Below are 23,229 nucleotides of genomic sequence, written 5' to 3' on the forward strand. Positions count from 1 at the left end.
TAAGTGAAATAAACGTTATTGTATACAAAAAAAAAAAAATCGCAAACCACGTGAAAGTCATGCTTTTGACCGGAATTGCATAAAGTGTATAAGCGTTGTAAATGTGTGTCGCATTAAATATCTAGGAGTTATTGGACTGGTTTGGGTCGTCTTTATGATTGATAGTAGTGAAAATGTACACAGAGTACGAGTATGTAACCTTTCAGCTTTCCATGCTCTAAGAGACCCCAATTTAAAGCGTTATTAGTAGCTAAGCAAAGTGTGTAGAGGTCTTCTGGGGGTAAATATCACCAATTACTGCACCCATAGAGAAATGAAAGGGTCTGGCTAAACATGAACTTTCATGGTTTTATTTCATCATTTATTAATCATTATTTAATTACAAAAATCCACAATACTATCGAAAATATCACCCTCTTTATATCCCAAAAATTTCTCCATTGTAATTTGATCATGAACTCCTTGACTTTCCAAAAGAATAGGTAAATTATACCTATTTGCAAAGATCTCTATACCCGCACGTAGCATTTCTAATTCACCCACAGTCACTAAAGTGTTATGTTCATCTAACAAACCTCCATAATCTGCATTTGCAACATCTATTGGTTCATTATTATGAGAGAAAATTTCACCCCAACCATAAGATCTATCATGATCCAATATATCGTGGTTTTCCCCTGGAGGTGCAATTGATGAAAGATCTATCCATGGAGAGATTAACACATGTTTGAATAATTTGGGGAGTTGCATGGAGGAAGTTGTTAATTTTAATGAAGCTAACGAAGATAAAATTAAATGACCACCAGCAGAATCACCCATCGTTATAACATTCTGTAAATTTTCTTCTTTGAATAAATATGACCAAAGGTCTAGATTGTAATTTAATGGTGCTGGATGTGATGATAGTGGATAATCAACTATTAGTATTGAGTGTGATGGAAGTTTCTTCGCCAAATTCACTAGATAAACCAGATGGGTATCACTTCTAAATTGGAATAGGTAACCACCACCATGATAAAAAATTATAACAGGATCTTCTGGTTCCCTACCAGGTTTTTCAGCAAGCCAAACTGCATTTGGAAATCCTTCAAGTTCTTTTCCATAATTGTTTAGACCTGAACCATGTTTCGATTTTGTGGATTTGAGTTGAGATTTTATTGATTTGTTTGGTGAGAAAAATAGCAACTGCTTATAGTGTAGGTTCTTGATGAAAGTTTTCAATAATGTTATCTCCCATTTGGCATATAGTGTATGTCTTGAATATGCTGGGTCTTTATTGATTTTGATAAAAGTTGACGGAAGCTCAAAGACACCTTTAGCCAAGGCAACCACTATATTTTGATCTGGTTCTGTGTATTTGCTTTTGGACATTTTGATGATATTGATGGGGATGAAATTAAATATGGATGGAATGAAGCCTTATCTGAAGTTACAACCCATCGTTTATAAACCATCGATAAATTTTGATTTCGGCAGAGGTTATTATTTTTTCCTCAGCTTCGGAAATACAAGCTGGTGATCGATTAATCCCGGTCGTAGTTTCGATTTCGTACGAAGATTAAAACATTACCATAGAATATTATTATGAAAGCAGTGTATCCAAAGAGTTATAAAATGTGTTGTATATATAGACATGCCCTTCACTAACTTGTTATTTTCAAACTTTATTGCAAAACCATTAAAAAAAGTAACTGTAACTTAACATCAATTAATTAATTATTATGAATGATATCTCAAGCTTCAACACTCAATCCTTCGACTTGTTCAGATAATTTATCTTCTATTTTTTCATCAACTGCACTATTTGCACTACTTGAGTCCACTTTATAGTATTCCTTTGGAGGATATACCAAATCTTCATGATCACCTCTTAAATCATATTCACTCAATCCAATTTTCCCACCAAATTTTTCAAATCTATCATGATAATGTTTTTTCTTATCTTCTGCAATTTTATTCATTGGATCCCAATATTTAGAATGATCATATTTGAAATCAACATAACCTCCATATAATTTATCTAGTTGTTCCACAGGAACATAATTTGGGAATGGTTCATCAAACACTAGTTTCTCTCTGGTTAATGGATCAATAAATGGATGGATAATCTTTAGAAAAGTCCAGCCTAACCATGGAATGTTTGTTAGTAATGCTTTTCCTAATCTTTCAGGATAATGTGTTTGTAAAATATGTAAAACTTGTCTACCAGTATTAACAGGAGGAATTTTACCACCACCAACATTTGGAACATCATCATATTGTTTGAAATCAATCAATAAAGCTAAAGAATCTTGACCAGCTGGCATATAATCGATAACTCTTTCCAACATAAACACCAAATGTTGAACTTGTCTAAATGAAGTCTTTGTATTTTGTCTACCAGGTTTCAAATATAATATTGGTCTAGCATCATTTTCATAACCTAATATCACTTCTTTACCAGTTTCGTTTTCTTCAGATACTAAATCTGGAGTAACTTCATCATTTTCACCAGTTATACCAAATTCTCTTCTCCATGCAATTGAACCTTCGATTCTTTTGATAGCATCCTCTGTAACCCATTTAGTAGCTCTCAAATATCTAAGGAAGCATTCTTTTGTTAACCATGCTTTTTCAACATTTGATAATTTACGTTTTTCAATTGGATTCTTTTCAGTAGTGAATACTTCTAATTCAGGATTTTGGAAATGTTTTAAAACCTTATTATATTTTTCCTCTTGTTCGGTTGTTAATTCATTTTGTTTTGGAATTTGAGATGATGGTGGAAGAGATTCAAATGGTTTATCAACTTTGACTAGTTTTGAAGGGTCCACTTGTTCTTCTGGAGCTTCCTCTTTCTTTTTCTTTCCAAAGATAGCCATGGCTTATGAATAGTAATGTGTCTAATGAGGTAAAGGGTCTTGATGGATATAAAACTTGATTCAATCAAATTTGAAAGTTGTACCAAAGTAAAATGGCAATTATGTTATGAAATGACAACGAGTAACAGAAGTATAAAAGGAAAGAGATCAATTGGAATTTTTTTTCCTATACAGCTTGATTTGCACCTTTTTAAAAATTCGTGTTTTACAACACGGTTGAAAAAAAATTCGGTACCTGGGTTGGTTCCGAAATTAGATAAACGGGAATAAATGATTTGAAATGGTGAGTTTTCAATGGCTTTAAACTGGTGAGGTTATAAATAATCGGTGGTATTTGCTAGGCAGGGATTCCTTCGCTCGAGTACTGATTTTAGCTGTGTCTTTGAGTTAATGTCCAGCTAAACCAACTCTTTCTAGGCTGACAAATGTTACGGCCGGTACAAAGTTTCACCACGCTAAACACGCTTGTGGGCAGACGAGTCTCGAGAGGAACAAATTCCAGTACACGAAACGAAATGTCAACAATAGAAAGTTGACGGGAACAGCGACAGCAAGCGATTAAGCCCATTTAACTATCATATATTATTAAATTGAAGATAATTAGGCTAGCGTCGGCCTCAAACGGTTTTTAGTTTATTCGGCCGTCCTTCCAAAACTGGTTGAATCAATAAAGATTACTCATTGCCATCAATTTGAATCCAGTTTTAAACAGAAAGTAAAGAAAAACACCAGGAGCTTCAAACTATAAAGTAATAATGGACCGTAGTCAGAGCTTGGGACCGGTGTTAGGTTATTTTACTGATTTCGCTCAAAGATTATATAACCAATTAGTCATCATAGTTCGCGAATGCGTTTTTCAAGAATGAAAAAAAAATATGAAATTATAAAGAAGATAGACAGAATATGCTATCAATTTTGAACTTTTCAAAACGAGCCAAATAATTTGATTAATGTTGAATTTAATAATATCCCAAGGAAAAGAAATCAATAATCAAGTGAAACTTGCAACGTTAAAAATTTGAAAATCACAAAAAAACATGCCCGTGTTCCCATTAAGTGTACTTTGTGAAAATATACTACTACAAAACTACCTTGCCTTGAAGGATCTTGGTGACACAAGATTTCAATTGATCCAAAGAGTCTTGTTGAGATTCAACCCACAGCAATTGATTGAGCTAGAAACTTCAAACCCAAGGCTTATGTTGGATGATGAAAGTGTTTGGTTAAGCTTAGTCAAGAAAGAATTTCCACAAGATGTTCATGAGCGATATACAACAAATTCAAGCAAGATTAAAGATTTTTTCAAACAACAGTTAGATGAAGTTGGTTGTGATTATTCCAATATCAATCTAGATAACTATATATCTTATCAACAACTTGGTAATACCAAAAAATATAAATTACCGTCAAAATTGCTATATTTAAAATATAGAGAAGATTATTTGAAAAAAGAAGAATTAGCTATAGAAAACCTTAGACAAAGAATGAAGGCCATACAAAAGGATAAAGAAGAGAATAGAGTGGTCCATATAGATGATGTTATTCCTGAACCAAATGCTCGAGTTAAAAATATAGCAAAACCACAAAGGTCTAAAATCTTTATGAAATCCAAGATTGAAGCAAAGCAAAGACAAACTCTTTTCAAAAATCCATTAAGAATGTCAATTGAAGGTAAAACACCAGTTATAAGGCCCCCAAGAAAAGTTCCAACACCTTTCATCACAAAACCATCCTCACCAAGACCAAAACCAATACTTACGTCACCAAAAAGATCAAAACCAGCATCACCAATAAGGCCAAAACCTCAAAGTTCATCAGTCTTTCATAATAAGAGAGCACCAAGGTTGAAACCAGCTCAACCTACAAGCCCCATTCAATCAACTACGGTCAGTCATGCCGAAAACACTAGTCAACTTACAGAGAACATTCCAAATGAACCGCCAAGGAAGAGAATTAATATCGGAGAGTATAAAGCGAGGAAGATGTAATGAAGTTTATGACATTAATGAAAAATCATTGTAGTTGAAAGCACTACGATTCATATTCTAATTCTAATAGTTTATTTATTCATGCAAAGATCCTAATTGTGAGCTTTTTTATAAGCCAAGATTTGAGCAACAGAATCAACAATAGTTTTTTCTAATGGGATGAATTCTTCAATACCAGTGATTTCTTTAGTCTTTGAAACATTGTATTTTGCTGAATTGTTAGCAAGATATTCTTCAACACCTTCAGATTTACCTTTACCAACTTTACCATCTAATTCTGGGAAGTTTTTGTGAATAATATCCAAGATTGATTGACCGATGAAAGCACCATTGGTTGGGAATAATCTTGCACCTGCCAATTTTTCATTTTCTAAAGGCAAGACATGTAATTTAGCAACATCACGAACATCAACTGCTAAACCTGAAGGTTGTGATTGGAATTCTTCATTATCTGGTTTGATTGCTAATAATTTGTTGACATATTCAGCTGAAGTGTTTAAAGTTGGGTTAACTAAAGCTTCTTCGAATTTTTGAGGACCCAAAACATAAGGTGGATTGACTGTAGTTAATGTGAAATTTGGTGATTGTTCTTTAACAAAGTTTCTAGCCAATTCTTCAGCTAATTTCTTGGAAGCAAAGTAAGCGTCAACTTCATTTTTAACTTGATCCCAAGTGATTGGGTTCCAAGTTTCTTCAGTATGGACAAATGATTTATCACTTAATAATTTAGCAATATCAACAATTGCAGCAAATGATGAAGTAACAACAACATGTTTAACTTGTGGAGCGAAATCTTTGATAGCTGTTAAGATATTCTTAGTACCTTGAGTAGCTGGAATCCAATAAGCTTCTTTCAAATCTTTATTCAAACCAAAAGAAAATGGAGAAGCAGTATGTAAAACTTCTGTAATTTCTGGATGTTTTTGTAAAGTTTCATTGAAAGCACCTTCAGCTGCAATATCTTCAACTATTTCAAAAGATAATTCCCCATTTGGATATAATTCTTTGAATTGTTTTGTGATTTTATCAGCTTTTGATTGGGATCTAACAGTACCAATGACTTTGTATCCTTTTCTTAATAATTCATCAGTGATGTGTAAAGCGATGAAACCTGAGGCACCAGTTAATAAAACAGTTTTTCCTGACATTGTGAATATGGATGATTGTATAATTGTGTTGTATAAGTGTTATAGCAATTGCAAATAAAGACGTCAGTTTTTGGAAAAAGTTGGAATCGCTATCTTTTTTATACTTTTCAAGAGTGTAAGATGCAAGTCGAAGCGGTGGCAGTAGTACATTTGTAATACAAAAGTGATTTGTTACGCACTTGCAATCATTTTCAAGTGCAACAGGCCTTACATAGAGTTGCTCATTTGAGCAAGTGGATTAGAAATCCATCGAAACAACGGCGAGTTTCAAGTGTCAACGTGTATTTCCAACGGCCTCGAAAAGTCAACACTTCAACTTTGATTCACAACGGCCTGAAAACTTTAAATTTGCCGTCCGGACATTAGACGGACTCACTTTTGTAAGCCAAAAAAAAAGAATCCTGTCGAAATACTTTATCTGTTTTGATCTTTTATGTGGAGGTCCGAGGATGATTTGTAATGACACATAGTATGGGAGAGATGGATTGGAAATTGGAGACTATGATTGGGAACTAAGCCATGTATGGATTTAAAGGCTTTAATTGACCTTTATGAGATTAGAGACCAAACTTAGAAACGTTGATAGAATACCAACTAGTTCATGACGTATTGCCCAAGAGCTTGTGAAGATGGATTTTATGCTTTGTAAGTATAAAATGAATCAACTAGCTCGTAACATTTGGTGTTCAAATTACGACTTTCATGATGGTCTTTGTCAACCTAATGAAAGTATCTTCAAAGCCCATTAGATGCATGCTTAACTGAAGGCTCAAACTGTTCAAAATAAGGTATTCAGCCTTAACTAGGCGTTGGTGGTTGATCAATAAAAACACGATAATTTCATCAACTAGCTGAACATAACTAGAATACTTCATGAAATCTGACTTAGGACGATTGTATTTTTTGTCGAGTTAATTAGAAGAGCTATACCAAGATCGGTCGGTAGTTATCAGATTCTACAATTATTAAGCTCTCATCGAACTGTATATTCCATTGTTCCTAGATCACAGGTCATCGAGCTCTAAATTATGTCATACGTCTTATCATTAGATGCTCCAATAATTGATATCTAGCAACTACTTTACCACACCATGTCTACTTATAATAGACATAGAGAAACGATAATATAACTAAGCTTCCTTAAAAGTATATTATACTCTTCTATAATAGGAACGCTAACTGGCCCAACCATGCTTTTATATGCCATACGTATCAGAACCACAAATAGAACAGATTGAAATTACTGAACCCACTCACCTAAATATTATTGAATCTGCACGAATTGTACGTGTCAGCAATTCGCGAATTTTGACAGTATTTTCTGATGAGAAACGTTGATTTACGGAACAAAGTCCTTGAGATTCAACTTTACAATCATTGATATTGATTCTTTGAATCTTTGCTCTTTAATTTTTAAAGGCTTGTTATCGGCTGAAACAAAGTGACTCTAAATTTTTGGGGTTCCCAAGGTGGCGTATATTCCTTCCGGAACATTCTATTGCATTATAAACTAGTTGCCACTAAAGAGAAATTTCATTAATCATCAACAAAACAAAGTCATATATCATTCTATTTCCATCAACTTGCATTAGAGAAATCATCAGAGACTCTTTATTACAGCATATTCAAACTACAAAGCAACGTCAAAAACAGAACTAATGGAGATTGGTGAACATTGTGCATTCTGTGGACAGATTGATTTCTTACCATTTAAGTGTTCATGTAAATCAAGTTTTTGCTCTCAACATAGACAAACTGAAGCTCATAATTGTCCCAACTTGAAACTTAAGACCAGTTCGCCAAAACCAACAACAAACATCGATGTTGATACATCTCATTTACCATCTGCATCTACATTATTCCCAGATCGTTCCAAATTTAAAGTTGACTTGAAAACAACAGAAACCAATCCAACAAATTTGAAAGGTACATTAATTAAACAGAATAATACTAGTGCCATTTCAAAACTCAAGAGTTTTTTCGCTAAAAAGTCAAAAAGTTCTAAGAAAGTGTCGAGTAATCCATCTAAAAGAATTATTGAAGCTGCTCAATTGAAATCAAAGGCAAAAGGTGATTCTAAAATACCAGCGAGCGAAAGAATCTTTATATGGGTTCAAGTTCTTGATGAAGAAAATAATCAAATTGATAAGGATACAAAGAGTCCAATGTTCATAAGTAGAGGATGGCCAATTGGGAGAGGGTTGGATAGTATAGCTACTCAATTGAAGCTGAAGAACATTAATAATAGAACTAATGATTCATCTCAACGGTTATTTTTATTTAAAGTGGAGAATGGAGAGAATTTCATCAAGTTGAATACAAGTGATAGATGCTCTAGTTTGAAAGATGGGGATAATGTCTATATTGTTAGAGGAACTGAGGTATGAATAGAATGTGTTATGATAATCAAATTAGATCATTAATATGTAGTACAAGGTCGCTTAAACTGTGTACCCTTTAAACTTTACGCTCTCAACGGTTTCTCAATAGAAAAGAAATTCATACACAGGGTTCGCGAACGTAGCTTTTTTCAAGACCCCCAGATCGAGGAGCTCATTATCAGCGAAAGATCCCCGAAATAACCTTGGAATTTCGCAGCTCGATGCGTTTTATAGACCCGTGGTTCATCTAACCATTCCACCCAATAACAAAGAGACAAACATTCAACCACAGCGTCCACCCTTTTTAACCTCAAATCCACGTCTTTTCTCAGGTTTTTACTTTTTGCTGTTTCGTTTCAAAAAGGAAATTCAGACAGAAAAAAAAAACTTTGTGAAAAAAAAACCGTACGATAAAAATGGATCGAAATCAATTGATAAAACAACTACAAAAATAACCTGAAAACCCACCAATATCAACTCAGATCTCTTGCAACAGAGTGAGAATCCACCAGGCACACACACACCTTCTTCAACAGTGCTCTCCCTCAGAACACCACAACCTCACCCAGAGTTCCCTTTGATCTGTGCTGAGCTAGAACCCCTTGGAAATTAAGATCACGAGCACCTCGTCGAGTTTTTTTGCTGTTTCTTTTTCCGAGCTTGATTTGTGCCCTCACCTCATACTTCAACAACTTCAACAACTTCACCTCCATCAACCATCTAGAGCTTCAAAAGCTTTTCTTTCTCCTTGCTTTGCATTCAACAAATAAAGCTGTCACATTTGGGTTCTCCCTTTAACTATTTATTTACCACAATCATTCATTTTTTTACCGTCATTATAGCATCACAATAACAGCATCCAACATTCAACAAAAATTCAATAGCATAATAGATCATGAGTGGACGTATGAACAATAACCCTTCAGCAGCAGCTGTTGCAGCTTCTTCAGCTGCCGTGAACAATATAACGAATACTGGATCTTCACACCATCCTCAATATCAACAACAACAACAATCACAATCACAACCTCATCAACAATTACAATCATCAGCTTCTCAACAAGGAGGTAATAACTCCACTATTGTTGGATTGCATTATAAAATTGGTAAAAAAATCGGTGAAGGTTCATTTGGTGTTATTTTTGAAGGTACAAATATGATTAATCAAGTTCCTGTTGCTATCAAATTTGAACCAAGAAAAACTGAAGCACCTCAATTAAGAGATGAATATAGAACTTATAAACATTTGAATGGTTCTTATGGTATACCAAATGCTTATTATTTTGGCCAAGAGGGATTACACAACATTTTAGTTATTGATTTATTGGGTCCTTCTTTAGAAGATTTATTTGATTGGTGTGGACGTCGTTTTAGTGTTAAAACTACTGTTCAAGTTGCTGTACAAATGATTTCTTTGATTGAAACTTTACATGCTCATGATTTGATCTATAGAGATATTAAACCTGATAATTTTTTAATTGGAAGACCTGGACAACCTGATGAAAATCAAATCCATTTAGTTGATTTTGGTATGGCTAAACAATATAGAGATCCAAGAACAAAACAACATATTCCTTATAGAGAGAAAAAATCATTAAGTGGGACTGCAAGATATATGTCAATTAATACTCATTTAGGTAGAGAACAATCAAGAAGAGATGATTTAGAAGCTTTAGGTCATGTTTTTTTCTATTTCTTAAGAGGTCAATTACCATGGCAAGGTTTAAAAGCTCCAACTAATAAACAAAAATATGAGAAAATTGGAGAAAAGAAAAGAACAACTGCATTAAACGATTTATCTATTGGTTTACCTCATCAATTTGCAACTTATCTTGAAACTGTTAGAAATTTAAATTTTGAAGAAACTCCAAATTATGAAGGTTATAGAAATTTATTATTATCTGCTTTAACTGATATTGGTGAAACTGCTGATGGACAATACGATTGGATGAAATTGAATGGTGGTAAAGGTTGGGATTTAACTATTAATAAAAAACCAAATCTACATGGTTATGGTCATCCAAATCCTCCAAATGAAAAAGATCGTCATCATCGTCATCAACAACAACAACAAAGAAGAACTAGACATCACAATACAAATAATAATAATAATAATAACATACAACAAAATCCTTTACCTCAACCTCAACAACAACCAACTAATAATTTATCACAACAACAACAGCAACCAATCAATACAAGTAATGCATTAAATCAACAACAATTCCAAAATAAACAACCTGCACCAATAAGGGAAAAAGTTCATTCATCCAGTGGGATTGTGGAGCCAAGAACTACTCAACAAATTAATCAACGCTTGGACAATGAAAATGGATCAATGAAAAGTTCAAAAGGGTTCTTTTCCAAGATTTTATGTTGTTCATAAGCTGGTAAAATTAGAGTGTTTTGTGATTTAGTACTTGTGTTTTTTTATATTATATCTTTTCCATGTATAACAATTTGTCATTTATCAATTAGATTGATTACTACTGTTACTATATATTAATTATTTAACGTCATCTTTTGTGGTTTATTTAGCTGTAGCTTGTTGTACTTTTAAAATTGATACCTTTAACTCCTTATAGAAAATGCCTACAACGAGGACCTAATGAGTTCTCCAACACTCACCTTGAAGGACCAAAGAGAAACAAGTCAACAATATAACAGTAGAACAATCGAAGAACAGGTTGATCCAGGTTCAGCTTATTGATAATGTCGTTTACTGATAATGCCAATCCTTGTTGATGGCGACCGTTGTGCTGCTTAATCTAATTCTGTTGTGTTTTTGAAATATCTTCGGCGGTTGTTATCAAAAAAGATCATGTTCAGGCTTTTGATCTACAAATCACTTTAACCTTTCTACATAAGCATCTGTGATCATGGACTCTCCAGAGCAAATGGGTACTTAAAGAGCGTCTCTTGCTTGACTCCTTGAATGATACAAGAGCCAATACCAACCAACAATGGAACCTTGGAAACAAACAGCTAGAAACAAAAAGAACTTTGTCTTATCAAAGATCCCTGAAGGATGGATCTTACAAGAGATTAAAACTCCAGATGAAGAACCAAATGTTTGTGATTATTTGGATAAACTCTTAGATGAACGTGAAGTTTACATCACAAACTTGACATTGAAACAATTGTTATCAGAACAATTATCAGGGAAGCTATCAGCTCTAGAAATTGCCAAAGCATTCACTCATAGAGCTGCTTTAACCCATCAAATTACAAATTGTTGTACTGAGGTTTTTTTCGAACAAGCTTATGAACAAGCTGAAAAATTGGATAATTATCTATCTAAAACTGGTAAACTGATTGGTCCATTCCATGGAATCCCTATTTCATTAAAAGATCAATTAAATATTAAAGGTGTTGCCACTTCAATTGGTTATGTTCATCGTTTAGGAAACATTATTGAAAATGATGATGATGAAGCAGTTTTGGTTAAACAATTGAGAGGTCAAGGTGCGCTATTTTATATGAAGACTGTTGTTCCAATGGGGATGATGCTTTGTGATACGTTTTCTGGTGCTTATGGGCCTACTCAAAATGCTCTAAATAGACATTATTCTCCAGGTGGATCAAGTGGTGGTGAAGGTGTTGTTGTCAAGGCAAAAGCTTGTATTTTGGGAATTGGAACTGATATTGCAGGTAGTTTAAGAACACCAGCTATTTATAATGGGATTTGGTCAATAAGACCAACAATCAATAGATTCTCGTATCTGAATGTTCAAAATTCATTTGCAAATCAAGACATCATTGCTTCCACTATTGGTCCAATGGCTAACTCACTTGAAGATTTGGAATATTTTGGTGAACACTTGTTAGGCGTTGATTATCAATGGATTCATGATCCAAAAGTTCCACCAATCCCATGGAAGACAAGTATCGAGTTACCTTCGAAATTATCTTTTGGATTTATGAAATGGAATAAGATTACAATGCCCCATCCTCCAATTATTAGGATGATGGAGACGGTTAAAAAATCATTAATTTCACAAGGTCATGAAGTTATTGAATGGGAACCTCCAATTTCTCATCAAGAGCTACTAGATTTCAGTGTTAAAGTGTTTGGTGTTGATGGATATCAGGAAATCGTTAAAGAAGCTGAGCTATCTGGTGAACCAATTATTCCTGAACTATTATATTTATGCGGTGGTGAGTTTCCTCCACCAATCAATTCAATTGAATCATATTGGGAACTAGCTGGTCAAAGATATAAATACCATCAACAATACATCAAGTATTGGCTATCAACAAAAGATAAAACTTCAACAGGTAGACCAATTGATGCTTTATTAACACCTGCATGGAATTGCTGTGCTGTTCCAAGAGGGAGAATGGCTAAATTAAATGCTGATTATACCGTTCAGTTTAATGTCTTAGATTTACCAGCTATTCCAATGCCTTTAGGTAAAGCTGACTCTAAATTGGACAAGAAGGATCCAAATTATAAACCTGTAAACAAATGTGATCAAGAAGTTTATGATTCTTATGATGCAGATTTCTATGATGGTGCTAATGCTGCTGTGCAAATTGTTGGTTTACAAAAATTCACTGAAGAAAGATTGATCAAGCTGGCTAAAGTTGTCAGGGATTCTGTAACCAAGTAGGCTGATATGGGTGCTTGCTTATAATTTAATGAGTGTTATTCATTTGAGATCAATGCAACCTGTACGACATGTATCGGATCATTCAGTAGCTGTTGTTCTAATTTACTTGCGAATTCTTATGATGAAAGATTTCAACGTCTACTCTAACTTGGAGCACAACTTGTTCAATTAAGTGGTTGTTTGATTCTTGAAAAATTAATTAACTACTAATAAACCCAACTAAGTTCCTTACCTTACCGTTTATTTACTTGCCATAATCAATAAGAAATCGATGCCTTACTGAGGCTGTTATCTTCCATTTCCAGGACTTTATCGCGCGCATTTTGAAAATGTCGCCGAAGACTCACCCACCATTTGAACAATAGAATGATTCATCACAACTTTGACGAATTAGATCTATATAAGCAGTCATTGTTTCTGATCTAGATTATGGATTGATTTTGGCATCAACAAGAAATAGTTACGCTGAGCTTTACTTAATTCAATAATCAACAATGAAATCCTGGGAAGAACTCGTGGAGAGCAAGAAGAAGTTTCTTAATAAACAAATCCCTGAGGAATGGATATTGCAAGAAATCAAATCACCAGATGAAGAACCTAATGTCTGTGTCTATTTGGACAAACTATTGGATGAACGTGAAATCTACATTACAAATTTAACATTGGATGAATTGCTTTCAGAACAATTATCAGGGAAATTATCAGCACTAGAAATTGCCAAAGCATTCACTCATAGAGCTGCTTTAACTCATCAAATTACAAATTGCTGTACAGAATTGTTTTTTGATCAAGCTTACCAACAAGCTGAAAGATTGGATAAATATTTATCAGAAACTGGGAAACTAATTGGTCCATTCCACGGTATTCCTGTTTCTTTGAAAGATCAGTTGAATGTTAAAGGTGTTGCCACATCAATTGGTTATGTTCATAAACTGTTCAATGTCGTGGAAAATGAAGAAGATGAAGCTGTCTTGGTGAAACAATTAAGATTACAAGGTGCATTGCTTTATATGAAAACTACAGTACCAATGGCAATGTTACTATGTGACACGTTTTCTGGTGCTTATGGATATACCCAAAATGCATTGAATAGACGCTATTCACCAGGTGGTTCAAGTGGTGGTGAAGGTGTTGTTGTCAAGGCTAAAGCTTGTATTTTGGGAATAGGGACTGATATTGGTGGTAGTTTAAGAGCACCTGCTATTTATAATGGTATATGGTCAATTAGACCTACTGCTAATAGATTTTCGTATTTGAATGCTTTGAACTCTTGGGAACACCAAGACATAAATCCATCAACTATTGGTCCAATGGCTAACAGATTGGAAGATTTAGAATATTTCGGGAAGCATATATTGGGTGATGATTTCCAATGGACTCATGATCCAAAAGTTCCACCAATTCCATGGAAAGTTGATGTTGAAATTCCTAAAAAGCTAGCATTTGGATTTCAAAAATGGAATAATATTGTTATGCCACATCCACCAATTGTTAGAATGATGGAAGTTGTTAAAAAAGCATTAATTGAACAAGGCCATGAAATTATTGAATATGAACCACCAATCAGTGATATGGAATTATTTGAGTTTTCTGATAAAGTCTTTGGGGTTGATGGTTATTTGGAATTAGACAGAGAAGTTGCAAATTCTGGGGAACCAGTATTAATGGATGAGCTGTATTCATCAACAGGATCAAGACCGAAACCAATCACTTCAATTGAGCCATATTGGGAACTAGCTGGTCAGAAGTACAGGTATCAACAAACTTTTGCTAAATATTGGTTATCAACCAAAGAGAAAACTTCAACTGGAAGACCAATTGATGCATTATTAACACCTGCATGGAACTGTTGTGCTACAAGATTAGGTAAAGTTCCAAAGATCAATGCTGATTATGCCGTTCAATATAATGTTTTAGATTTACCAGCAATTCCTATCCCTGTGGGTACTGTTGACTCTAAAATTGATCCAAAGGACCCAAATTATAAGCCAGTTAACCATTTTGATCAAGATTGTTATGATAGGTATGATGCTGAGTTTTTTGATGGGGCTAATATATCTGTTCAAATTGTTGGTTTACAAAAGTTTACAGAGGAGAGACTACTTAAGTTGGCTGGAGTTGTTAGAGATTCTATAAAGCATTGAATTTTTTGTGTCAAACTTGAAAGAACACCTTTACAATGTCATAAGTTGATAGAAGCCACCACCTCGCAAGTTGAAATACAAATTCACATGTAATTATTAAAGCCCCTTTACACATCCAAAGATTCATCTGTTTGTTATTATTATTTTGTAGAAAAGCATGCTGTACGCAATTTTCACTTTTTTGGTATTGATGCACTTCCCAATCCGGAAATCACTTGCCTGAAACAGACAGTTGGTTGCCCTTGACAACATTCATATAATTTTTTTGAAGAACGAAAAAAGTGCTGGTACTTCTCGGAAGCTGGAAAACATGAAGGGAAACAAGTGGAAAATGACAAAAAAGCTTATACAGGAACCAAAAACGATTGATCAAGATAAGTTTAATGAAAGTTTACAGTGTGTAGATTATATAGATACGAGGAATTGAGTCAGTCTTCGGTTAATCCATCTCAATTCAGAGACAAACGTAGGACTAATTAATCAAACTTATAGAGAGTACTACACAATTGAAATAACCCACAAATGCAAACAATTCATTCATGTACTTAATCAATTCTTTCACTAATGTAGCACAAATTAATTAAATTAATGTATTAAAAAATTATGAAGAATGAAGAGCATCTTCTCATTCATTAACTTCCTTTTTAAAAAAAAGCAAAATCACAAATAATACAATGGGGGTTTCAATAATTATGGAAAGAGAAAGACCCAATCAAATAAAACGACAGAATCAAAGTTGATAATAAATATTGATTAAACAAATTAATAGCAGCAGCTAGCATTGATTGCTTTCTCTCTCCTCTTTTGAAATGAGAAAAAAAATAGTTAAAAAACGTCAATTGAAAAAATGAAGAATAGGGTGTATATAATAGAAAAATTGTTGATGGATTAGAAAAAATTATAATTGGTTGAGGGTATGATATATTTTGTTATCTTTGTATTTGCAAAGTTTATCTTGAATCTTTAATGGGAAACAAGTCTTTATTGGTTTTTGGGTTTTTTTTTGTTGCTGTCCTTGGTGTCTATCATCTCAATATAACTTGATTAAACTTAAACAGTTGAGATGGTTGGGATACCAGTTTTTGGAGCGCTTCTTCTTGAAACTCTTGTACCGAAAGCACCACCACTCAACAAGCTGTAACTTGAAAAAACTAATGAAGCTAAAAAGGTAAAGAATGAAAAGTACAAGAAGGCAACAACAGCTTGAGCTTTTCTGCATCTATCAGTTGAACCTTGAGTAACTTTGTTATCATCCAAATAACTTTGGTTGGTACATGAATGGGTTCTAATGGCAACAGCTAAAGCAGTGGCACCTGCAAAAGTGAAGACAAAGTTTAAGAAATCTATGATAAAGATAACTAATGGCCATGCTAAGAATGAAACAAAGTTTGCAATGATACCATAGAATGAAGAGGTAACTAAACCGAAAACAGCAGCAAATAATGCAAAGTTAACTTGAGGGTTGTGTCTGCTTTGACCAGCAATTAAAGACCCGGTTAAACCAAGGACAATAACAAGGAAGACAAAATTTAAACCTCTTAATGAGATGTCAGCAATTGAAAGAGCCATTGTGCAATAGTTTTTATAATGAGATTTGAATTCAATTGATTGAGTTTTTCAAAAAACTTTTTCGTTGAACAAGAGAGGAAAGAAGTATTAGGGAAGGATGGTTTTTTTTTGAAGGATTCTCTCATAATTATAAATACCCTGAGTTTTTAAAACTTGATTTTGACTATCCTTACTTGGTGCCCGGGTTGTTTTGACAGATTTCTGGGTCTAGTAAGTCTTCTTGCATCAACCAACACGGGACTAGCTCGCTAAATTTTAGAAAGAAGTAGCATTTTAAGGGGAGATAGTTGGTGGAATTGGGTGGAAAAAACGATAATTCAATAGAAGTGATTATGATTAACTCATTTATCAAACTTGTTTGTGTACTTGAGTAACAATTTTGTCAATTATTCTCTTCTTTTATTCAAAGGTCTGTTCATGTCAGATTTCTCTTTCCGGAACGTTTGTTGACCAAAGGGGAAATTCAGGAATTCCAAGTGTAGCAAGTTTCCGAAAGAAGCAGACTAATTAACCACAGACTTCACTCACTTGAAGGGACTCATCTACTTTCGAAACCTCTACATACAAATCGTACAATTAACTACATATGGTACAACATAATCGTTTTAAACACTGTGGGCTCTTGTTGTTCGCTATTCACCAACTACGCTTGTTTCGGAATCTTTTCTCGAGAATTGCTTCCCACTTTCCATAAGGTCATCGTATTGATGTAATTAAAGCCGATAGAAAGTGTATAGTAGTAGTATTGCTAAATAGCTGAAATTGCTTTGTGTGGGAGAAGAACCGAGACCACGACTCTACCTAGTGGCGTCGGAACGAACCTTTTGTTCGGGTGTTGGTCTAGTCTTCCCTTGAATCACTTCAAATTTCAGTTTGTTTTCATTTAACCACTTGTAGAAAGGTAATTAAAAGTCAACATGAAAAACATAGAAAACGGTAATACAAATCTGAAATGAAAACAAAAACAAAGAATATTTAGACACAGTTTAGATGACAGAAGGTTTGGGGTATGTATTGATAGAGCATTACGTTGTAGTATCTGTTTGCCTGAGGGCAATTGGTCGTCAACAACCATCTGTATCATCTTTGGTGGATGCTCAAACGAGATGAAACCTCGTTTAAACGTGAATAAGGCTGAAGATCATACAAATGATTAACCTTAAAGCTTTGAGTATCGTAATTATTTGTTCCTAACTGTACGATAAGTATTTGACATAAACGATAGAATCTTGGTGTAGAACATTCCATGGACCAATTCCCCAGAAATGGTTAGATCGTGAACTGCTCATGATGAACTAGGGCTTAGATGAATTCTTTTACTTGAAGACATTTCAACATCTATCTTCATCTGCTCAACATTTCAACTGCAATTTCTCGTCGACTCCAAACCATTTCGCTTATCCAGGCTTCGTGATTCCATTTCAGTGAGGCTACAGTTTTTGAAGGTTTGAAGCACAGTCCAAGCAGCTCATCATGGAGAAAAAAAGATTGCTAAAACTCAAGATACAAGTATCAAAACAAATCCTTTGGGAACAACCGCTGTACTCAATTGAGTCCTAGCTCATAAGAATAATGTCAATTAGCGGTGTCATAAACGATTCAATACAGGATAACTTATCCTTCCTGGAAGAATATTCAAATTCAATACTCAATCAGATTGCTGAACTTCATGTCAATGATGGCGCTACCAATTTGGTTTCTGTATCTTATGGTGAGATCCCTAATCAAGATGAAGTGATTGATCAATTATCAACTGTTCAAACTAAATTCAATGAGATCTTTGAATTGGTATCAACCTTGAAGAAGAATAATTCTTCAAATATCACATCATCTAAGCGTAATATTGATTTGAATGATAAGAGTGTCAAATTGAATAAAGTTGTGGATATTTTGGAACCATTTAAGAATGGTTCTATTTATTCAAAAGTGAAATCCACTGCTAATGCTGCTTCGAATGTTGATCCGTTAGCTCTGAAAGAAATAGAGTTGGTTGGTAAATTGGAAAATTTGATTGTTCTTTATGCATTATTATCCTTATATCAAATCACTTTAACACAGTATTTGAATTATACAGTTCCTTTGAATGATGATATTTTCTATTGGGATATTGTTTCATCTTCCACTTGGAGAACTGCTTTATATTCCCTTCAAACTTTGCCTGAAAGAAGCTCTCAACTAATTCAAAGTGTTTTCAATGATTTGAAAAAAGCAGCCAATCCAAATGTGTCAACTCTAGATATCCAGGTCCCACAATTTATCGTTCAAAACCATCCATCTTATACCAATTCTTATAAACTGTTTGTTCATTATCGCAACATCTTGACACATTCTCTATACAACAACATTTTGGCTAATAATATCAAAGGTTTTTACAAATCATTAAGTTCAAACAAAAACTTCAATATGTTTGATATTAAAAAGAATCCTCCAAGGTTTAAAAACTATTTATCAGTTATTTTAGGTGCTCCATTTGTTTCAATAACTCAAGAAGTACAATCAAAGAAAGCAAAACTAATTGATCTTCAATCTGATAATGCTAAAAAGCTGGGTTCTTTGATAACAAACGTTCCAAACTTGAAGAAAATTCATAATGATACAAACAAAATTAATGAAAGTTTACAATCTTTAAACTTTGTTTTGTCGGATAATGGTGAATCAACCAGTGATTTATTACCAAACTTGTACAACATTTCAAATTCCTCATTGCCAAAGATCAAGAAACAAGTTCAATCAATAAGATCTGGAAACTCAAAGCCAAGTTTCCTTACAAGATATTGGCCTTCTATTTTATTAACAGGGCTATATGGACCATCTGCCGTAATAACAGTCATTACGAATAAAGATGAAATCGTTAATTTCATTCAAAATAATTTGATTGAAACAGTTCAAGGCTTTTGGAAAAATTGGATATTGAAACCAGTTTCAAACATTTTATCAACAATTCGTCATGATGATAATTCAGAAATTTCAATAATGTCACAAAAATCATTAGATTCTGATTTAGAATCTTTGAAAAGAATGGTTATTGAATATACTCTAGAAAATTCACCAGATTATAAAAATCTGAAATCAACAGATTTAGAAATCCTAAAACAAGAACTGGATAGATTAGTATCAAGTGGTGATTTAACTCCTCTTATGAAAGATTATGAAAATGATATAAAAAATCCTTTGAAGAATTTGATCAAGGGGAAATTAACAAGAGCTTTATTAATTCAATTACAAAAGACAAAAGTCGATGGTGCAGTGGCTATAAATGGTATTGATAAATTATTAAAATCTCAAGAACTAGTGTTTGGTATAGTTGCAGCATCTCCAAGTTTAGTGATTGTCGTGTATTTGTTGAAGGCTATCAATTCTTATATTCAAAAAGGTTATATCTCAAGAGGTACTGGTGAAAGAAAATTAATTGTTTCCAAGAATTTGAACAATATTCAACGATTACTAAACAAGATCGATGAAGGATCAACTGGAAACAAAGATGAATTGAATTACACTAATGGTATGTTGCTTTTAGAAATTATTTCATTAAGAAATAATGGATTATTTATCATTCCAAAGAATAGAAGATTTGAATGGTTGAGAGACGTTAATGATTTGAATGATAAAAACTTGAAACCAAACGCAAAGTTGAACACAGTTCAAAGAATTTACAACACATTTGGTCATTTCATCAATTGACCACCAATATAATTTAAATAATGAGAACTTTATAATGAACTAAATACACATTCATACGTGCAAACTACAATGTATAAACCAATATCTTTACTCATTCATTAATTATACGCCGCAATCATTATACTAAAAACCAAAAACACACTGCACATCAAAAGCTATATAGTTTTATTAAAAGATTGAATTAACAATATCAGAACCAATAGTGGCACCAGCACCGAAAATAGCAGCATTACCCAATTTTGAACCAAACTTTTTCAAATGACCACCACCCTCGCCTTGTTGTTGCTGTTGAACAACAACTTCTTGTTGTTGTGGTTGTTGATATTGAACAGGTTGTTGTTGATATGGTGAACCTTGGTATGGTGGATATTGAACTTGTTGTGATGATCCATATGGGGGTTGTTGATACATATATGGAGGTTGTTGATGTGGTGGAGGGGCATATTGTTGACTTTGATTTGTTGGTTGAGGTTGTAGTTCATTACTACGGTATGCTGGAGCTGGTGATGGTGCTTGTCTTCTTTCTTCAAGCTTTTTGACATAGTTTGATGGAAACATACCTGATCTTGAACCAATAGCACCTTTCCACCAATCAGGAGATGTATGTTCTAAAACTTGAATCTTATCACCTGCTCTGAATTCCAAATCTTCTGGTTGTTGTGGTCTGTAATCATAAATGGCTTCAACGTATTCAGCATTATTTGAAGATTCATTAGTTGGTTGTGGAACTAGTGCATTACTTTTTTCATTGATTGGGGTTGGTGCTGCAGAAGAAGGTGTTGAATTTGAAGAACCAATAACATCTACAGGTGGTGCACCAGCTTGATAACGATGTGGTAGCTTTTCAACTATTTGATTGTAAAAACCTTCAGTAATAACTTCAGAATCACGTAGAAATTCCAACTCCTATTAAGATAGGTTAGTTAATCCGTTAAAAGGTGAATTTTGATCTCAGGTACTCACGGTTTTCAAAGTGGCTAATGAACGGTTGACTAATGGAGCTGACATCTTTCCAGTAAGTTAAATAATCTAATTATCTCTATACCAATATGTTGGTTGGTGTCAAATGATCCTGGTGAAAGAAAAGTAAAGAAAACCCGGTACGTTTATAACTGAGAAGTTAAAAACCACTGGCAGTGCCATCAGCCTAGACTTCCGAATTAGGAAATAAACGTGCGCACAAAACATAAAATCCAGCACAATTTCACATTCATCAAAGCAGTAGATGAAATGATTAGAATATAACTGACATCATCGAATATGAAGTGACAACATTGAAAAGGATCTGAAATACTCCAGAGCATAGTGGAATCCATGTTGACATTGAGAATAACCCAGCTCTGTAAATGGCTGATAACCTATTTCGAAATTGTTAGTATGCAAACGAATACTGTAAAGCAAATGTTTTCAACTCACACTAGCCCAACAACAGTTCCGGATATTATACCCTGTACTCCTCCTATTAGAACATAAAATCCTAGAATCCAACAGCCCCCAGCGAGCTTCCTGTGAACAAGTGCAGCCCACAACCCAGCAGCGCCATAGAATCCAATGAAAAAGATCAAGCTCCAAAAAATAGTGAACTTCCAAATATCATAGGTATAATAAAGATATGAAACCGTATACATTTTATTGTTCACTGGCCAATATAAAGATGGGAACTTTGGTGTAGAATAACCGACAGGAACATCTGCAATGGTGACAAAAGATCTGAAACAGTTAGTTTTGCACTATAAATTCAGTAAGCGAATACACTCACCCTAGAACCATTTAATGCTTAGCTGTTGACTTTGTGGTGGATACTCGAGAAATGCTAATTTATTGTTTTTGTTTTCATATTTAATTTTTTTGACCATTCGCGACGAGGCTGCTATAAATCACATAGCTGATGAAAACTACAACTTCCAAGAATCGAAGTAACAGAAATTCATGATTGGAATAGGCAGATTTATACAAAAAGCTCTAATAGAAATGATCTTTCACAACGTTTATTCTTCATCATCCTCTTTTTTAGTGATACCAGTCTCGTTTAATAATGCTTCGATTTCAGCTGGTTTCCATAAACGTTGATAGATTTTCCCATTTTTATCCTTTTGAATTGTAGCAAACTCTATTTTTTCACTTGATAATGTGGTGGTATCCATTGTTTTCGAAAGAACCTTCAATGCTAATTCTGAAGCTTGATTCAAAGTGATATCATTCTTATAATCTTGTTTTAATAATGTTTGAGCAGCAGCATTGTTAGCACCAATACTTGTAGCTTTCCAACCAGAATAATTACCAGATGGATTAGATGTGTATAATTGATAATCGTATCTTTCGTCATAACCAGCATAGATGAAAGAAACACCAAATGGTCTTAAACCACCGTGTTGTGTATAACCTTGTTTTATATCACAAAGACGACGCACCAATAGTTCAACTGGGATCTCTTCATTATATGTCTTTAAGTAGTTCTGTGCTTGTATTCTAGCACTGTTTATTAAAATACCAGCATCTGCTGTCATACCTGCAACTGCAACTGCAACATTACTATCCAAAGTTGTTAGCTAAGCTGAAAACTCAAGCACTACTCATGTTACTTACTCATTTAATGTGTATATCTTTTCAGCTGAAGTATCTTGTTCTAACAATTTACTTGTAACTTTACGTTCAGCAGCTAAAACAATACCGTCAGTGGCAAGAATACCAATTGCAGTACCAGCATGTGAAATGGCTTCTAAAGCATATTCAACCTAGTAGGTGTCAGTATATGGCTTCTGATAAATGTAGAATATTAGGGCACATCCATTGAATTTCATGCTTATTGATGGATCTTATGTATACGCCACTAATATTTCTGTG

The 23,229-nt window shown here is 33.9% G+C and overlaps 13 protein-coding genes across 13 annotated transcripts; 6 read left to right on the plus strand and 7 right to left on the minus strand.

The window, feature by feature from the left end:
* Positions 1-264: 264 nt before the first annotated feature.
* WICANDRAFT_71449 (uncharacterized protein) lies at positions 265-1,371 on the minus strand (the record flags this gene model as incomplete). The annotated part of the gene is made up of 1 exon (XM_019184246.1): positions 265-1,371. The coding sequence occupies one exon, from the start codon at positions 1,369-1,371 to the stop codon at positions 376-378; it is 996 nt and encodes a 331-aa protein (XP_019035896.1). The 3' UTR covers positions 265-375.
* A 193-nt stretch (positions 1,372-1,564) lies between these two features.
* Positions 1,565-2,907, minus strand: WICANDRAFT_102426 (CRAL-TRIO domain-containing protein). The gene is made up of 2 exons (XM_019180352.1): positions 1,814-2,907; positions 1,565-1,753 (listed from the first exon to the last, which is right to left on the minus strand). Exons 1-2 carry the CDS (start codon positions 2,859-2,861, stop codon positions 1,734-1,736), a joined length of 1,068 nt encoding a protein of 355 aa, XP_019035897.1. The 5' UTR covers positions 2,862-2,907; the 3' UTR covers positions 1,565-1,733.
* Positions 2,908-3,470: 563 nt separating this feature from the next.
* ELA1 (elongin A) lies at positions 3,471-4,897 on the plus strand. Its single transcript, XM_019182609.1, has one exon. The coding sequence runs from the start codon at positions 3,899-3,901 to the stop codon at positions 4,847-4,849; it is 951 nt and encodes a 316-aa protein (XP_019035898.1). The 5' UTR covers positions 3,471-3,898; the 3' UTR covers positions 4,850-4,897.
* Positions 4,898-4,941: 44 nt separating this feature from the next.
* Positions 4,942-5,997, minus strand: WICANDRAFT_37057 (SDR family oxidoreductase; the record flags this gene model as incomplete). Its single annotated transcript, XM_019182508.1, has 1 exon — positions 4,942-5,997. One exon carries the CDS (start codon positions 5,995-5,997, stop codon positions 4,942-4,944), a length of 1,056 nt encoding a protein of 351 aa, XP_019035899.1.
* A 1,327-nt stretch (positions 5,998-7,324) lies between these two features.
* On the plus strand, positions 7,325-8,765 carry CUZ1 (Cuz1p). The gene has a single exon (XM_019186638.1). The coding sequence runs from the start codon at positions 7,656-7,658 to the stop codon at positions 8,382-8,384; it is 729 nt and encodes a 242-aa protein (XP_019035900.1). The 5' UTR covers positions 7,325-7,655; the 3' UTR covers positions 8,385-8,765.
* Positions 8,766-9,501: 736 nt separating this feature from the next.
* WICANDRAFT_98187 (uncharacterized protein) lies at positions 9,502-10,288 on the plus strand (the record flags this gene model as incomplete). The annotated part of the gene is made up of 1 exon (XM_019186639.1): positions 9,502-10,288. A coding segment is annotated over exon 1 (754 nt), but the record flags the coding sequence as incomplete, so codon positions are not given.
* Positions 10,289-11,341: 1,053 nt separating this feature from the next.
* Positions 11,342-12,991, plus strand: WICANDRAFT_37061 (uncharacterized protein; the record flags this gene model as incomplete). Its single annotated transcript, XM_019182509.1, has 1 exon — positions 11,342-12,991. The coding sequence occupies one exon, from the start codon at positions 11,342-11,344 to the stop codon at positions 12,989-12,991; it is 1,650 nt and encodes a 549-aa protein (XP_019035902.1).
* A 494-nt stretch (positions 12,992-13,485) lies between these two features.
* On the plus strand, positions 13,486-15,135 carry WICANDRAFT_86346 (uncharacterized protein; the record flags this gene model as incomplete). The annotated part of the gene is made up of 1 exon (XM_019186036.1): positions 13,486-15,135. The coding sequence occupies one exon, from the start codon at positions 13,486-13,488 to the stop codon at positions 15,133-15,135; it is 1,650 nt and encodes a 549-aa protein (XP_019035903.1).
* Positions 15,136-16,185: 1,050 nt separating this feature from the next.
* On the minus strand, positions 16,186-16,704 carry WICANDRAFT_65819 (MARVEL domain-containing protein; the record flags this gene model as incomplete). Its single annotated transcript, XM_019183991.1, has 1 exon — positions 16,186-16,704. The coding sequence occupies one exon, from the start codon at positions 16,702-16,704 to the stop codon at positions 16,186-16,188; it is 519 nt and encodes a 172-aa protein (XP_019035904.1).
* Positions 16,705-18,276: 1,572 nt separating this feature from the next.
* Positions 18,277-20,385, plus strand: NCA2 (Nca2p; the record flags this gene model as incomplete). Its single annotated transcript, XM_019183992.1, has 1 exon — positions 18,277-20,385. One exon carries the CDS (start codon positions 18,277-18,279, stop codon positions 20,383-20,385), a length of 2,109 nt encoding a protein of 702 aa, XP_019035905.1.
* A 168-nt stretch (positions 20,386-20,553) lies between these two features.
* WICANDRAFT_37070 (uncharacterized protein) lies at positions 20,554-21,393 on the minus strand (the record flags this gene model as incomplete). Its single annotated transcript, XM_019182510.1, has 3 exons — positions 20,554-21,113; positions 21,204-21,291; positions 21,349-21,393. 3 exons carry the CDS (start codon positions 21,391-21,393, stop codon positions 20,554-20,556), a joined length of 693 nt encoding a protein of 230 aa, XP_019035906.1.
* Positions 21,394-21,619: 226 nt separating this feature from the next.
* On the minus strand, positions 21,620-22,100 carry MAY24 (May24p; the record flags this gene model as incomplete). Its single annotated transcript, XM_019182511.1, has 2 exons — positions 21,620-21,743; positions 21,802-22,100. Coding segments are annotated over 2 exons (423 nt in total), but the record flags the coding sequence as incomplete, so codon positions are not given.
* A 102-nt stretch (positions 22,101-22,202) lies between these two features.
* Positions 22,203-22,914, minus strand: PRE9 (proteasome core particle subunit alpha 3). The gene has a single exon (XM_019186640.1). It carries the CDS (start codon positions 22,890-22,892, stop codon positions 22,374-22,376), a length of 519 nt encoding a protein of 172 aa, XP_019035908.1. The 5' UTR covers positions 22,893-22,914; the 3' UTR covers positions 22,203-22,373.
* Positions 22,915-23,229: the final 315 nt, after the last annotated feature.

This window comes from Wickerhamomyces anomalus, assembly GCF_001661255.1.
Source record: "Wickerhamomyces anomalus NRRL Y-366-8 unplaced genomic scaffold WICANscaffold_9, whole genome shotgun sequence".
In the NCBI taxonomy this organism is placed as follows: Eukaryota; Fungi; Ascomycota; class Saccharomycetes; order Phaffomycetales; family Wickerhamomycetaceae; genus Hansenula; species Hansenula anomala.